The 16,824-nt window shown below is 44.6% G+C and overlaps 1 protein-coding gene across 3 annotated transcripts in view; it reads left to right on the top strand.

Annotated features, from left to right (window-relative positions):
* Window positions 1-13,606: 13,606 nt before the first annotated feature.
* SYDE2 (synapse defective Rho GTPase homolog 2) overlaps window positions 13,607-16,824 on the top strand; it is a 29,186-nt gene continuing 25,968 nt past the window's right edge. The window contains exon 1 of one of the 3 annotated variants that reach the window (XM_075759836.1): window positions 13,607-13,625. Coding sequence is in view for 2 of the 3 variants with exons in the window: in XM_075759837.1 (XP_075615952.1) it covers window positions 14,476-14,584 (109 nt within the window). In the remaining variant the exon portion in view is untranslated. Of the gene's footprint in view, window positions 13,626-14,301; window positions 14,585-16,824 lie in introns of those variants that run through there. The other 2 variants (XM_075759837.1, XM_075759835.1) reach the window with 2 other exon arrangements.

The raw sequence follows: 16,824 nt of genomic DNA, 5'->3' as shown, positions 1-16,824 counted from the left end.
CGTGTTGGTAGCAGTGGACTGCTTTCTAAAAGCTTCTAAGTCATATAATTAGGAACCCAGAAACAGTGGGAAAAACAGAGGGATGGAGATTCCAGCAAGCTAGTTCTTCATGTGTAGAGCATCGCAGACCGAAGGGAGCAATGTCGTCTTCAGAGGAATCCACAGAATTTGTGTCCCTGATAGAAATGTGCAAAGAGCAGTTGGACCTGGGGGGCAGAGTCACACCAGAGATTGGAATGGGTTTGTGCTGCTGGTTCCTTTGAACTATTTTCTTCAGGGCACTTCTGAAAAAAGCAGGAATTTTCAGGGAAGCCAAGACCTGTGGAGCTGGATTGACAGAAGAATGCAATGAATTCAATGAATGGAGATAAGCATTTTTGGTCCTTATCAAATAATTTTATCAGCGTTCTTCATTTGGAAGATGAAGTGCTCTTCATCTTTAGAATGCTTTCGTCTTGGTAGCTTCAAAAAATAAATCACATCTCTGCTGTAGCTGTGAGCAGCAACCCGGGGACTCTGAGTTTAAGGTCAACTTATTCTTTGGAGCAAACATTGATTTCTCATCCCTTTGCTTAACTTCTCCCACCGTCTGCTTCTTGCTGCAGATGGACCGATACGAAAACAAATACAGGATTAATACGAGGTACCCCCAGGAAAGTGTAATGGAGAGTTAAACCTAAACCACAGGACTTATCAGGAGAGGATTAACACACTCTCCTCAAACCAACCCATCCAACCAACCACCACCCCAACAGCAGGCTCCCAGCAAAAGTAATTGGGGAGCCTTTCTGTTGGGAAGCAGCCACGGTCCAGTTGAGTCAAATGAGAAACTCCTCTGACACCGGCTGGTTAAGGGGGCCTCGAGGAACCAGACCAGGTAATGCGAGAGACTCATTTCGTTTCTTTTCTAGGAAGGATCACAACTACTTAATAAAGACCTAAATAAGGGCTTTACAAAAAATGTTTCACTGTTAGGCTTGTGGTCTAGAAAAAGTGTCACTTTCTGGTCTAATTAGAATATGCTTAAGAGAAATGCACAAATCCCTTCCTTAGGACTGATAAAATTGTATTTGGTGAGACTAAGAGCTTATATATTGTCTGAAATGTTTCAAAGAGTTGTATTATTTAATGTAGTTAGAAGGTTGGCAATGGCAAAGGCTTATTTGAAAACATACTGTTTTAATAGTTAGGAATACTGATTTTTATACAAGATCTAAGGTTTTGCTTACCATTAGTGACATGTTCTCACAAGAACCTTTGTGCAAGCCTCTTGGATAGTTGTAAATAAGCTGTATCTCTCTGACAGTTTAAATATGCCGTGTTGCCATGATTTTTGACATAGTAATGACACACTGCTTACATCTTACAAACTTAAGGTTTTCAAGGTATCTATATAAAGCAACACAGAGACTTATAGAAGACAACACAGAGTTATATGCTATAGAATTATTACATTATTATAACATTAATAGATTCACTGCATTATATCCCTACAGAAGCATAATTGACGCCTCAAGCCAGCAATATGAAAATAAGTAGAATCCATGTCATTAGGTGATTCCAGTGCTGATGAAACAGGGAGACTTACCTGATTCAGACTGTATGTGTTTAAACCCAGGGCTCCTTGAATGCTCGAGAGCCAGCGGCAAATAAATTCTGGTCTGACCTTGTGAGGATCGCAGGCGTGTATCATCCCCACGCTCCTGCTGGGGATCCCCTGCTTCTCTGCCTTTTCTCAGCCTTCTGGGGACAGCTGCTGAGTCGGTAAGGTATCACGTAGCCCGCAGAAAGACGCACTGCTCCATCGGCAAGATCATCCGACAGACCCCCGGGCAAATGAAGCCCTGAAATGTTTTAGCTCTCACATTCCACATTTTCTGGCTTTACAGCTGTGCTGCTCCAGCAGAGGGTGCTTTTGGTCACTGCTGGCATAACGCCTCTTCGGATTTGCAGTGCTACCTTAAACTATAGACCCTGATTTTCTTCTGATTTTCTTTCTAATATTTGATTAAGTGTCTCTTGAAACAGTACGCATCTATTTTGGTTGCTTTCTTGATATCTTACTCTAGATTTTCTTAGTGCTACAAAGCTTTATAAACAGCTTTTGCACTGTAAATTTCACATAACTTTTGAATGTTGTCTGGAGACAGTTATTGTAATCTTTTCTCTTTCAAAAATAATTCTCACATTGATGGGTGACAATGAAAAAAATTATTTGGCAAACACAATTTTAGTCAAGTGTGTTTGTCTGCAACAAATCAGTGAAAACCAGTGTGAAATTAATGAATGGTTAAATGTCACGCTAAACTTCTATTTCAGACAAATTAATTTTTGAGTTTCGAAGTTTCTAACTTAGTAGAGAAAAGCCCAAGAACAAGGTTTTGATCGTCTTGTGATTGAAAGAGTACTGGTTGGTTTAAATTTAAGAACACTCAAAAAACACATTTATTTCTGCAAAATAAGAAAGTGAGGAATAACTGGCTTTGAAAAGTTGCATTTACCGAATTTCCCATGGACTCATAAGCTTCTTTCTATGAAAGTTACAAAAATAAGGCTGGAATGCGCCTTCCCCAAGGTGACCCAGCCCGTTGGCAGCCCCATGCCACTCCTGGCAGACGTCTCAGCTTTAAAACAACGCTCGAAGGGAAGACAGCAATGCAAGGAGCACCGCCAGCCCTTCTTCCAGTGCTGGCAACTTAGTGCATTAATGAATCAGTAGATATCAGTAAAAACACGCAGTTGAACAAGAGAGTTGATAACTTTCATCTTCATTTTGGGGAAGCATTTAACCCTCTTGAGCAACTCTATGGTTCATAGGTTTGTGTTCATACAGAGCGAGGACTCGTGTGTAAGCACGGGTGTAAATGGCTCAGGATGACACATTCGGAGCTACATAATGTGATTTATCTCAGGTTTTGCCTTGGTTCTTTGGTTGTCACATAGCCAAGGGAAAAAAAAGTCTTTTTTTTTTAAAAATAACTAATTCTGAGCTAAATGACAGAATTATAGCAAAAGACATAATTTCTGAGGGCAGTTTGTCGGTTCATAGAACCTGCTCCAGTGCACTGTGTCCAGGTTTCCTTGGAGCAGACTTCTGCTGAGGATCGTGTTGCTGCTGTACTGGGGTAACTCCGGACAGGATTCAACAGTTCACTCAGAAGTCAAATTAGCCCTTAAACCAAACTTTTTCCTGCAAGACTCGTCAGAAGGAACGAAAAGAAACTACCATTGTACTTGAGAGAAGAAATGGGGGTCCTACCGATGAAACTGACCGCTGTATGTGTCTAGGCCTTTAATTAAAAGAACTCATTTAATTTTTCATAGGATTTTGGCAATATAGGAAGCTGAAAGTTAACGATCTTGTTCGCTGTGGAAATATCCAATGTGATTTGCTTAAAGGCTGAATATGCCCCATGGTAGGCAGAAACTTCACTTGATGCCCACTTTGTCTACAGCGAAACAGGAAAGCTGGGGGCTACACAGTTGTCTTCATTGAGTGCTCTGAAATTCAGAGTTTAGTAAGTAATGTGAAAGGGCTTAAATGAAGCAGTCATTTTATGTTGGGAATATTTTGCAGACCCTGATTTTTTGGTTTTTCCTCTCATTCTGCAAAAGTCTCATAGGTTTTAATAGCATTTTCCAGAAATTAACCTGAAAAACTGTCACATTTAGGAACAGCAGTAATTCCTGGGAAACTCTACAGGATTTTTCCATCAGAGCTGTGTTGATATCCCAGATTGTGCATACACACTTGAGCGTTAAGAACCAGAAATAAAAGCATTTGGGAAATTGACTCTCCCGGTAGTGGAGAAATAATCCACTTCAGAAGGTCAGTTCCATCTTGAATGTTTGTTTATTTTTCTCAATGATATTGCATGTGGCTTTTGTTTATTAAATAAGTAGCTCTTCTGTTTTTATAAGAATAAGCAAGTTTACTGACTCTTCTAGTTAATGCTATAGGGTTGTTGGGAAGCTTTACGTGATATAACCACTTCAATTCTATCTCTGGTATCATGCTAAAGGATGCTCTTTAATCTGTGGCAACATTTACATTCATAAGTCTAATGTGATCGAGTCCACGCTGTGGGCTAGCTCTGCTTTGCTCCCATGGGCTCAACGCCCAGCAGCAGTTGTGCATTAAATGCACGCCTGGAGCACACCTTCTGGTTTGAGTTTCATCGAAAGGAATCCAGCTGGTGTGCTCTGAAAACCAAAGCAGAGTCTGCTGGGCTGATAGGGAGAGTCACTTCAAAAGCTGCGTCCTGATCCAAACCAAAATACTTCTGCAGTCACACCCTGCCTGGGCAAGGAGCGCTGCACGCGCAGAACCGGAGTGTCTCCGGGACATGCCTCGCTGGGGAAAACACAACTGCATGCAACCTGGATTCAAGGTCTGGGCTCTTGCTAGCACGCCAATATTGCCTTCTAAACTTAGCTTCCTCCTTGTCTCAGATTATTTTTTTTTCTATTAATTGATTCACTGTTTTTTGTATTAAGTACAGCGGGTGGTGGAGAATGACAGTGCGAGTAAATCGCAGGACTGTTCCCAGACCGGTAACATTTCTCCTTGGAGATGCTGCATTCATTCCTGCAAGAATCTATACGTGTGTATGAAGCTCAGCTGTGTCTGAATCCCACATGGCAACGGAAAGTCTGTTGTATATGCAGCTAATTGTACACGTAAATTTACACTGCCAGGGGCCATAGCGTTGAGCCTCTGATTCTTCAAGGCTGAAGCCTTGTTGTGTACCTAGCAGTAGAATAAGGAAAGTGATTTGTGGCTTTTTTACTCCTAGGAAGAATGGACCTTCTCCCCTCCCTATGCTTTCTTCTCAGGAAAACTTACTAGCATCTGAATTTTGCAAGCTTACAAAAACTTTTTTTTTTCTTTTCATTTCAATGTAGTTGTCTTAAAAGATGAATTTCTCCCTGAGGACATTTGGGCAAGATGGAGAGAGAGAGATTGATCATTTCCAGATGCTCTTTGCTGACAGGCAAAGAAAAATTCTGCTTCAGGTTGAGGTTTGTGAATGTATTTTAAATATAGATATTTTGTATGCACATCCGACAGGAAGAGCGCAAGCCAGTATGATAGTCATCTTAAAAGTGCCTGAGATGCATAGATTTGCGTTGTCATAGCTGCGTGAATAAGATGGGGCTCACCCCTGCTGACTGGGCTAAAAGCCTTTGGCGCTTCCCTCTCTGGATGTCCTATGGACAAACGGAGGAGATGGATGTATTTTTCAGGCAGAAACACAGAGGCCACGTTCAGCATGCTTCGTAGTAGACAAATAACTCGGCAGTGCTTGCTTTGAAGTGGAATTGGAGAGATTAAAAATCTTTTTCATTTTATTTTTTTCATTTTCATTCACCTTTTATTTGATGCTTTGGGTATGTTTCCTGATGGGATTCCTAAACATTGCACACAGTGCTGGCAAGACTCGGAACAGTGGACAACAAGTAGTTTGACTTTGGGTTTCTGCGGAATACCCCGAATTAGGGAATCGGGGAGAGTCTTATATGTCATCTGAGAACAGGGCCAGTCAGAGAGAGTGATTGTGTGCCGCGTCCTGCTCGCCGTGCGCTGTGGCTTGCTTCCCTGCAGAATGCGAGCAGGACTCCAGTGTTGGCAGCCACTGCCACTTTTGCCTCTGCACAAGAAATCGATGAGTACTTTGATTTGGGCTCTTGCCTGGCAGTAGTCTCTAAGGACTACAACGTGAGGACTTCTTAATGGTGAAAGCTGAGCATCAACCAGTTCTGCAGGACAGCCTGATACCTGGAAAGAGCAGATTCTTCTTCAGTTGGTGCTGATCTCTAACGTAACAGCAGCTGTGGTGCTGAGCACGGGAAGTAACGGGGCTCACGCCTGCCAGCGGCAAAGGAAACGCCTCCTTGGGAAGCGTCCTTCCTAACGGCCATCCATCACTACTGCTGTCCTTCGCAAGTGACGTGTGGAACCAGAAATGGAGACCAGGACACTTTTGTGAGTCACAAGATGGTTTTCACTGGGTGGGCAATCAGTTGGACAGACCGTGCGTGTTGCCAGCTTGTGCACACTGCCCTTCAGGAAGGAAAAAAAATGCTGGTTTAGATCATTAATTAATTAACTGTGTTTCAGAAGCAGACAAAGTAGAGAGGGAAGATGACTCCGAGTCAATTTTTCTGAGAGTTTTCTCTGAGAGCAGGGTGCTGGTGGGAGGAAGGGGCGGGACTGGGGAAGAAAATGAACATTACAGTTTTTGTCCTTAGAAACAAAAAACGAGGGCGTTGAATCCTAAGACAAGGTGCTAACGATTTCTAGGCGTGAAAGCTCTGAGACGTGATCGTGCAGTTAACAAAGCACCAGCATTGCTGGAGTGAACAGCCAGTGCTGGGGCTGCTCATGGAGCAATGCGGGAGGCAGTCTCTGGGGTTTGCTTAGGGTTTGGGGTTTGCCCCCAAAATACTTAGTAGTGAACGTGTATGAAGATGTGAAGAACTGTGTTCTCTGTGTGTGTGTGTGTGTCCCCCAAGGTCTCCCTTTCCCAGCGGGCAGGCTTTGACCTGCCGACATTTGCCCAGGCAGGGTCCTGCCTGTCCCATCAGCGCGCAACGCGTCAGCTCGCAAAGCCTGCAAGCTCCTAACGGGCTCTCAGCGCATAATTAAGCCTGTGATACCTGATGAACTATATGCCTAATGTGCTATTTGGGGATACCTCTTCCAAAGGGATGGTAAAATGGGCAGCTTTACAATTCGACCTGATTTTCTTTGTTGTTGGTCTTAAAGATAGAAGCCGCTACGTGGTTAAAATCTGTTCTGTTGTGTTTGGTTGGTTGAGTTTTATTTTGAGGAGGAGGGGGATAATTTTAGCTCTTCAGACCTAAATAGATCAAAATCCTGGCAACTGTTCAAGATAAATGAGCAACCTTGCAATAAAGGGGTTTCTGTCACCTTGAAAACACGGTTTCAAAAAGCCAGTTGGAGTAATTTTAGTTTCAGACTTCCCTCTGCCCTTGTCCCTCCCATGCAAATTCTGTTTTTACACTCAGTGTATCCTGCGTAGCTGTGTTTCTTCCCTGTGTAGACAACAGGGGAATTCGCCAGACAAAAGTGGAAGAACACAGCAAATGACCTCGTGCATGATGCTTCAGAGCACGAAACCAGTGTTTGGAAACACAGACAGTTAAACCCACCCAAAATTAGATTTTAAAAAATTAGTCATTTTAGATCTTACAGAGAAAAGTAAAAAAACCCAGAAGTTTAATTTTCAATACTTGGGTTTTACATACTGTTGAGTCTTTTTATTCTGAAGAAGAATATGGCATTTAGCAAACAAATTTTATCAATGAGAAGGAAGGTTTGGGGGGTTACACAAGGAATAATCTATTTTGAGAGATGGATGTAATCTAGTAAACATACCTGGGCTTTCCGAATCCCCACCATTGCAATATCTGTCTGAAATGTTTGTATTAAAGTGCTGCGGGTCTTTGTTGTGGTCGTTACACAGATTATGCTGTGGCATGGCTGGAAACTCAAGTAATTAGAGAAGAGATTAGGATAAAGTAGTGCTGCTATCCACTAAAGAATGTAAATATTTTGAATATTTTCAATAGCTCACGCTTCTCAATAACAGATCTCAGCTGAAGAGTGCCCTTACCGTGAAGGCCCGCTGGAAAAAGCCAGAAGCCTTTGTAGCCTTTCCCGTCTACCTGAAATCAGCTGAGATACACGGGCTTCCCACTCAGAAAACATTTCAAAGAGAAAAGTAAATTGCTTTTCAATTATTTGAAAGATTAAATTGCATTTAAATATCTATTTTACTGTCCAGGTAATATTACTGGGAACTCGGAGGAACCCGTGCGGGACTGGCTGACAGTCCCTGTGCCGGCGCCTGGTGTCACCTCTGCCCGTTGGGCTGCTCCCAGCCGTGCGGTGGGTACCAGGCGGGTAGGAAGAGATGCCACCTGGCACCACGTGCCATCGTCTGAGCAGCCACAGAAGACTAGCAGGACATTACACTAATACATCACATGAGGCATGACTAAATAGAATAGCTGACTAACGTTTGGGTTAAATATTTGGGAATGCTTCCTAACCACATGAGTGGCTAGACAGTTGGGATAATAGTAGGACCATATAACTTGAGACATTTAAAATGAGATTGGTCTGCATATGAGCCAATGAGACGTGTGATTAAGGGAGCACAAATGAGGTTATAAATCTATTTTTTCACCTCCATTTTCCTGGATTCTGCTGTGTCTCCCAGGGCTGACTGAATGTTATGATGGACATTAATAATTAAAAGAAGTTTGACCATGCTACCTTCTTATCAGCTGCTGTGCTTCTGTCATTCCTTGTTATCACAGGAGTGAGTGAGTGAGTGTTGGGAGCAAGCTGTCAGCAGAGGTAGGCAGCAACCCTGGCAAGTTTGCAAATGAGGGACTTTCCCTGAGGGGCCAGCAGGATCAAGTACTTGTCTTCTCCTTGCTGCATTGTTCCTTACAAGTCAAGCAAGCTCATCAGGTCAAAACATGTGCTCCATAGTGCCTGGCCTAACAGGAAAACTTTCTTTCTCCTGTGAAACAGTTTTATTCTGTTCTACTTGATAGGTGTACTCCAGGAGATGCAAAAGAAACTCCTGGGTTCACCTATGCAGCTCTACAAGAATGCTTTTCTAGTTTTCACTCTGCTGAAGCCATGTTCCTCAGACTCTGCAAACAAGCTAAGTATGAGTACGCTCATCCATGCACAGACTTCATTGTCATCATTTCTTACTATTAACTTCTCTGATTGCTCCCTTTGACGCACACACGATGGAGATAAAGAGAAGAATATTTCATATATGAAATACCACAGATCCCTCAGCAGCCTGAGGTGACACGCTGGGCTTCTCTGGCCTTTTTCCCCATTCTTTTGGCTTTGTAACATACAGGATGACTGTCATGAAATGATCGTGTATGCACACATATAAAGTTGTCTGAGTAATAAAATTATTTAGCTTGCGTAAAAGAGAAAAATAGACTAGATCCTTTCAACATGTGAAAGTCATTGGCAGATTTGCCTACAGAAACAATATCTGTCGCTTAAAATTCAAGATTATAAGAACGCATCTTTAAGGCATCCTTGTGATTATCCTCAGTACTTTGAGCACAGCACACTATATACAATTCTTAAAAAGGATCAGTCTTCCAATTTAAGGACCTTTCCACTTCCTTTTTAAATAGTGCCTTTCCTTTTACAGCATTTAGAAGTCCTCTGTACTTTGCTCTGACTTGAAACTCAGAGTTTTGAGGCTGACGATTAAAAAAGAAACCCTATTTCTAACGATAGAAGCAGAAAGAAAGGAACTTTATAGAAAGTGGCTTCCCCTAAGAACGTGTTCATTGAATGCGTTCCCCCATTCTGGCATTTTGTTGACTGTTAATAGGCAATCAGAAGCCATTCAAGATATTCTTCTTAGAGTGTTCACGTTTTGCAGGATTTTTAATAAATGATTTTTGCATATGCAGGAGGTTTTAGGGCCGTGCGCATGATGGGCTTTATGGTGGATGTACCCTGCAGCATCTCCCAGACTCTGTTGTGTGGCCTGGCAGACCCCTGGCTCAGCTCAGGCTCTGTCAGTCGGTTCAGCGCTCCCGTACAATTTTAATGGGGACTGCTGCAGGACACAGCTCAAAAACCTTACGGCTCCAGCGAGTTAGGGGCTAAGATTCACAAATGTTTAATCTAAGTTTGGATTATATAGCCAAATACCGTGAGAGCCTGAATGACGGCAGACACTTTGTGAAGGCAGGAGGCCAAGGAGAACGACGGATGTGGGTGGGAGCTCTGCTTCTTCCCTGCCCTCCTGGGGCAGAAACGGCAGGACCACAAATGTGGTTCTAGACTAAAGAGATGGGACAAAATAGACAGAGAAATGCTTATTTGGTGATTTCAGTTCTGTCTAGAGGATCTCCTAATATTTTGAGCATAAACTTGAATCCATTTTTCTTTGGCTTGAACTTATTACACTCTTCATTTCACTCCAACCAAGGTGGAGTGTCACCGATCTGCCAGTTTTGTCTCCATGTTAGAAGAAGGTAATGGTGATGATGGTCATGCTACTGACTATTTTTACTGTATGGGTAATGTTTTGGCTTCTTTGTATCCAAAATACTTTGGTATTTTTAGCATATCTTCAGTGTGACTGGCATCCTACTATAGCACTGGCACGCTGTAAGATTGCAATGTGGTAATGACAGCCCTGAAGTTCAACGACATGTTTTGAAAAGCTCATAGGGATGTTAGTTTGCATTCTCTAAAAAGTCAGATACCAACTTAAAAAACATAAGTGCAAGATGCTAAAAAGAGCATGAAATACTGTCTCATTTCTGTTTAAACAAAGCACAGACCTCTCCTGCTGCTTAACTTAGGTGATAGCTACGAACAGAAGCATTTCCATCTCACTGCTCATTTGAATCTAGGTTAACCTCACATGGTTCTTAAAATCCTCTCCTGTTTAATTGTAATTAGAGCTTAACAGGACAAGTAGACCATGCTACTGGGAGCAATGGGCTCGGCACTTCCCACACTTCCCACACAGTGGCAGCCAGGCCAGCCACTGTCCTGATGCTGCGCGTCGCATCGCCAGAGCCCAGGAGGCCCATGCCACGGGAGTCAGAGAGGAACTGATGGTGGCAGTGGCTTCTCAGAGCTCCGTTACCTCCTTGTGAGAAGGTACCAAGCTTGGTTGGACGTGGCCAAACAACAGCGATGTATGTGTGGTGCACTGGGTATAAGATCTCCGCAGCAGTGCCTCCTAAGGCAGTTTTGGATTAAGGAGGTCTCTGGGAAGGATGCGCTCTCGTCTGAGCCAAACACTTGACTGCTCTTGGAGTCTCTAAATTTTGCTTTTAAAAAGTGCAACCCCAGCTCCAAACGGGGCCAGAGACCTGGGAGCAGATGGTGGAGCTATTTTGGTAATGAACACCTTCAGCTTTGTCCAGCCTGTTGTCTAGCAACCTCCTCAGATTTAGAATATAAATGTTTTATTCTCCCATTGGTTCGTCTTCCTAAGAAGATAACCAGCTCTATTCTGGACCCTCTGGGCCTCTGGGGTGCCTTGGCTGGCCAGTTCAAAATAGGGTCTGAGGGTAACAAAGGTATGGATGACTGTAGTGGTGTCTGCATCTGAGAGAGATCGGTCGTTTGGCAGGCTGGAGATAATGCACGCGGCTGTTAGCTGCCCGATAGGATTTCATGGGACTCTTATTTCAGTCCATTTTGATGTCAGGAAGGCAGACGCTTTCAATAAAAAGAGCGCTCATAGATTTTATTGGGGCATTCAAATGCTTCCAGTTCCCAGCTGTCATCAGCTCCACTTTAGTCATAGAGTTGTCACTTTATCCCCCTGTCTGCGACAGGTCTTGAGAGAAGAAAGATACGGGTTTGCTGAGCTTTAATGAAAATGGGACTCACTCACATTTCCAGACACTTCCAGTTTTACTTGCAGGAATGAATCTCACTGAAATAGAGTATGTCTTACACAGTTACATCCTAAATTAATAGGTAACTTTTATTTCCGATACATCTGAGGAGGTGGTATATGCTATGAGGGATGGAATTTTCCAAAGCCAGACCGGAGCAGTTCAAAACCAGTCCCTGAGTCCATACAGAAATGAAAGCCTGTGTACTTCGGAAAGCTCAGCTTCTTCAGCTACCTGCTGAGGCAGCGCTATCTCTGACCCTGTCAGCAGGGCTGTAAGGGTTATTCATCAGTCTTTTATTAGGAACTATTTATTTGTGTAATTTCATCATTCAGCTATATCAGCACCCAAACGTTGCCACCTAGGCATCAGCTTCTTCACCAGGGATATCCTTCTCATCAACGCAGTTTTCTTCTAACTTAAATTTGACTTTTTTTGCTTGTGTAGCCATTTATAGTTCTCGTGTCGTTGACTTGGAAAAGATTAGGTAATTGGCAAAATCTCAGTCTGTTAATGAAAAAAACTTTTAAAAACATTTCTCTTTGTACCTCCTGAAGAATACTGCTATTTGCTTAAAGTCACACTGTTTAAAGGGTCCTAAATAAGAAGCCTCTTCAAGTTGATGCAAGCTCTAGTCCCATCCTCTTGAAGCAGCTTTTACTTTTTGTAGAAGGCCGAGTAAAAGAACTCACATTCAGCACTGTGCGCTTTGCAGCTCCTGAACAAAACGGGCTGAGCTGAAAACAAAAGCTCAGCTTTGACTTATACTCCACTGGCTCAAGTTAGTTCCAGCCAGATCCTTAATGTTATTTTATCTGCAGGGTTTTTTTTTGTGTGTATGTGATCAATGCCAACTCTGTTGGGCAAATACAGGATGCATAGGGATTTTAAAAAAATCCAGCTGCCAACAAGAAAAAGTGCTTTGTAACCACAGTTTGGAATGGAAACAATTTTCTAAGATACAGATCAAACCGTGTTTATAGACTCAACAATTGGCAGCTTTTCACCGAGCTATTTCCTGTGTACCTATTGCATAGAGGAATAATCTAAATGCTTAAATCAACATTTAAAACCATACAGAACATGGAGGAAATACTGTGTGAAGCAGCACAGAAAACACAATGATGATGAATTTTCTTTTGTTTCTGTAGCTAATACTCACGGGAGAAGGCAGTTCTGCACGCTGAACATCAGTACCCCAGTTCTTTGCAGGATTTGGTCCTTACTCTGGCTAGTACGTACTTTCTACCAATAATGTTGTAATTGCTGAAAGGAAATAGCCAAGTAACAAAAATTTCCAGAAATACCACCTAAATAAGAGGAACTTGCTAAAAATTACATAGTTACTTTAAGTGCAGCAAGTTGTTGTTCATTAAGGAACTAATGCAGACATGGGTAGACAGGAGGAACTGATTTCCCATTAGAACAGGTGAGAAACCTGCAGGTAGGACAATTACAGTCAAGGCAGGTGCAGACTTCTTTTGTTTGTTCAGTTTGAAATGCTTGCAACAACTTTTTCATGCAGAAAAAGCCTAGAGATCCTCTCCTAGCTGTTTTGAATCTTTTCAGTGCTCTTTAAAGGGGCAGTTCCCCTCTTCCAGATTTCAAGTGCACGCCCTTTGCTTTAGGTGCGCGTTTGGCTGGTGGCACAGCTGACCTCCTGATAGCATCAGTAAGGTCAGTGCAGTCGAGCTGCAGTGCTCATGCAGAATTTTACTACTGGTAAACTGCTGGTAAATTTATCACTGGTGTTCTGCTCAGCTGGAGTTCATTCCTTCTATCCAAGCCACGTCGCAGCTAGAGAGGACGGCAGCTTTGATACGAAGAAAGGTTTAGAGTCAGAGAAGTGATTTGGGCTGGATGGGGCCCTGGAGGTCCCCTGCTCAGCCCCGACGCAGAGCAGGAGCCACGTAGGTGAGCTTGCCCAGGGTCAGGCAAGTTTTCAGTGTCTCCAGATGTAGTTTCCACAGCTTCTCCGGGCAACCTGTTTCAACATGCCACTATGAGATGAACAAAAAAATGCCCTCAGATACAGTTATACCTTTCTCCTTCGGCTATATCCTTACAGGTCAGGATCACAGTTCTGGAAGATGTAGTAAAAGGCTTAGCTTTACGCACTGATTCCAGCCTGAAAATCAAAGTTTTTGCTGAGGGCCAGAACTTAAGCACTTGAACAGGTAAGATCCGTTTAGAGGAGGTGGCACTGGGCTTTGCCTTTACTTCAGCCCATAGGTAATGCAGATGATGTAATGCTGAATTTATCTGCTGGAGATAGACGCATTAATTGTGCACAGTGAGCGCACTGCCAGAGAAGCACCGATAGCTGTTTTTACGCGTTTCTTGCGTGCTACTTTGCCTGCGATGCTGTTCCCAGCCCAGCCCGCGGGCACTGCGGCTGTCACAGGGGCAGGGTCTGAGCCCCGCAGGGACAGAGCCCAGCAGATGTGTTTCTTTGGAAAAAAAAACCCAAAACCAAACGAAATGAAAAACATCAGGGGAAAAGAAGTATCTAAAATACGCTATCTCAGTCTTTGGCAAGAAAAGCTGTGCACATGGCTGACGGAGAAGATGATACTCGGAGCTGTAGGGAGGAAGACTCAGAGCACAATCGGGCTGTCGACGGGGAGTCCGTGCCCGAGCAGGACGGTCCCCGGGGCGGCGGGCTGCCCGCCCACCTGCGACAGCTCCGGCAGGCGCAGGCGGCCCCCCTCGCCCTGCACCGTAGGGACCGGCTTCCCCCCGGCGGGACGCGGGGCGTCCCCGTCCCTCATGGGGAGCGGCGGGCGCGGCCCCCCGGGCGGGGCGGGGCGGGGGCGGGCATGCGCACTGCGGGGCGCCCTCTCACCCCGCTCAGCTATGCCAAGTATGTGCGCGGCGGAGCCGGGGCCGGGCGCGCGGAGCCACGCCGCCATGGGGCAGCGCGGTCCAGGGCTGCCGCCGCCGCCGCGCAGGGGGTCCGCCGGCTCCCGCGGGGCGGGGGGCAGCGCCCGCTGAAGGCTTCAGCGGGCGGGGAGGCAGCACCTAGGCATGGCCGACCCGCTCCGCAGGACGCTCTCCAAGCTGCGGGGCAGGAGGTCCCAGCGAGGGGCAGCGGCGGGCGCCGGGCACCGGCACGGCGGGGTCTGCGCCCCGCAGGGTAAGCGTCCGCGGGCGGGGCGGAACGCGGTTCGGCCGCGGGGCTCCGGGTGCGCGCCCGCGGCCGCCCCTCCACCTGCCGGGCGGCGGGGGCAGGTCGGGTCCCGGCAGGGCGAGGAGTCCGGTGGGCGCCGGGGGTGGGTGCCGGCCCCCGGCGGGGCTTTGCCTTTTCCACCTCTCTGTCGGAGCGGCTTTCCCGTGGTAAAACGGGCGGTAACCTCTTAATTCCTCTCAGAGGCGGGGGGGAGAAAGCTCCGCGAGGCGGTGGAGCGGCGCTTTGAGGACAACTCGTTTTTCACGTCGCTGAAAGTTCTGAATTCTCTCTGCAAGTTCGTGAGGTGGTTGATGGCAGCTTGTACTTTGTGTTCGGACGTACCGGCGTGGAACGGGCTCGGTCAGAACGCAAGAGGCGGCTGCTGGGTGACTCCCGCGGCTTTGCTAAGCTCAGCCTTTGCTAAGCTCAGCCTTTGCGGCAAGTCTGCGATCGCGGGGAGAAGGGCTCGGTGCTGGTTTATACCTTAGGCAGTATTTTAAACCCATCGTCCATGTTTAAGAGCTAACTTTATTTTCATTGGTCAGCGCCAGCTTATATAAACTGTAAGTAAACAAAACCAGAGCCCTAAACCCGAGAGGGTTTTCGATGGAGCTGCCTGTATGCAGCGAAGTTAAATAAGCTAGTTACTCGTGTTTGGAAAAGTTTTTGGTTGGTTTTGTTTTTGTTTTTTTTTTTTCCCCCAAGATCTCGTGTAACCTTCAAATTTGTTGCGAACAGAGATCAGGCACTTCAGCAGATCTAAATTTAGGTCTTGACTCAATCCTCAACAGTAACATCCTCACATCTGTAATTGCTCTTCTTCTTGGCAATAAAAATTCCTCATTAAAATAAGAGGTTCTTGAATTTAGACCACTACTTTGTGTGAATTGCTGCACACGTTGTTATCATATGACCGTTTGTTGTTCTTTGGCTTTTGTTTGCTGCTTGCTTTTTCTAAATGATGCACTTGAAAGCTTACAAATCAGTTTTAAGTCTTGCTGTTGTTCCATTTAAATACAGAATTATTATATTTCTAAGTTTTACTAGGAAACTTAATGAAAAAAATGTGTTTAAATGGCTGCTATTACAGCCAGAAGTACCATGAATTGTTTTGAACCATATATGGAGAGACTGGCAAAAGCTGTTCCCCTCTTCCTTACTCTCTGAAGAGCAGTGCACAGTATCATATTGAAATATTTTATACGCCTACGTAATAGGCAGAATATCAATTTTGACCTCAGTTGAGCTGAACCGTTGAGGCTCTGGTTTCTGACCATATATGTGTTGTTACAATAAGATTTTAAATTTAAATAGTGGTTTACTTAACTTTTTTTTAGATAGCAGAAGGTAAAGGGAATACCTGACTTTTCTCTTTTTTTTACATTTATTTTTATTTATTTTATTCAACACTATATTGACAGTGGTTCCGTCCCAAAAGGCTTCTTTGTGTGGAGGCCTAATATGTGGAGGTTTAATATATATTTTTAGAATATATTAAGTGTATTAGAGTACTAACCGAGAGTAGATGGCATACTTCTGAATGAACCTTTGCTCTAGAACCAAAAGTATGTGCCTGACCTGTATATCCCTGAAAGCTTTGTATTTGTTTAAAATTGGCTCGTTACTATAACAGCTAACGATGTTGAAAACTTGCTCTGTGATATTGAACCGCTGGTTGTGCAGATACTTGCATGTGAAACGGTTTGTTACTAAAATAAACACAGGCAAAAGGATTTTCAGGATCAGGGCCAAGTTCGAATAAAGGGGAAGCAGTGCTTGCAAATACTGCTATCAGTTGCAAAAACTGCAGTTGGAAGATTTATGTGTAAGTGTATAATTTAGATGAGACTCAGTGAACGCTTGCAATCAGTGACCTCTGGCAGCAGCATGTTGGCTAATTCGGAGACGGGGTAGTTTTGGATACGTGTGATAGGCAGCGTGTCTCTGCAAGCAGTGGGGTTATTGGAGTACGCTGGAGCTACTTGATTATTAATGCTTCTGCGGTAAGCTTCTGCAGATGGTTTGTTGTGGAGATACCCGGATGGATGTTGAAAACAAAGTTGAGTTTGCACGTTTGCTGCCGCTGGGACCGAGGGGCCACCTGAGGGTGACGCCAGATGTGTCACTGGGTGCATGTTTGGGCACACTGTGCTTCTCAGGAACCCGCTGTTTTGGGAAGTGTAGGCTGTCTTAACCAGCGTGGAAGG

This window comes from Balearica regulorum, chromosome 8 (genome assembly GCF_011004875.1).
Source record: "Balearica regulorum gibbericeps isolate bBalReg1 chromosome 8, bBalReg1.pri, whole genome shotgun sequence".
Lineage (NCBI taxonomy): Eukaryota > Metazoa > Chordata > Aves > Gruiformes > Gruidae > Balearica > Balearica regulorum.
This window is presented reverse-complemented; position numbering and strand designations above follow the sequence as displayed.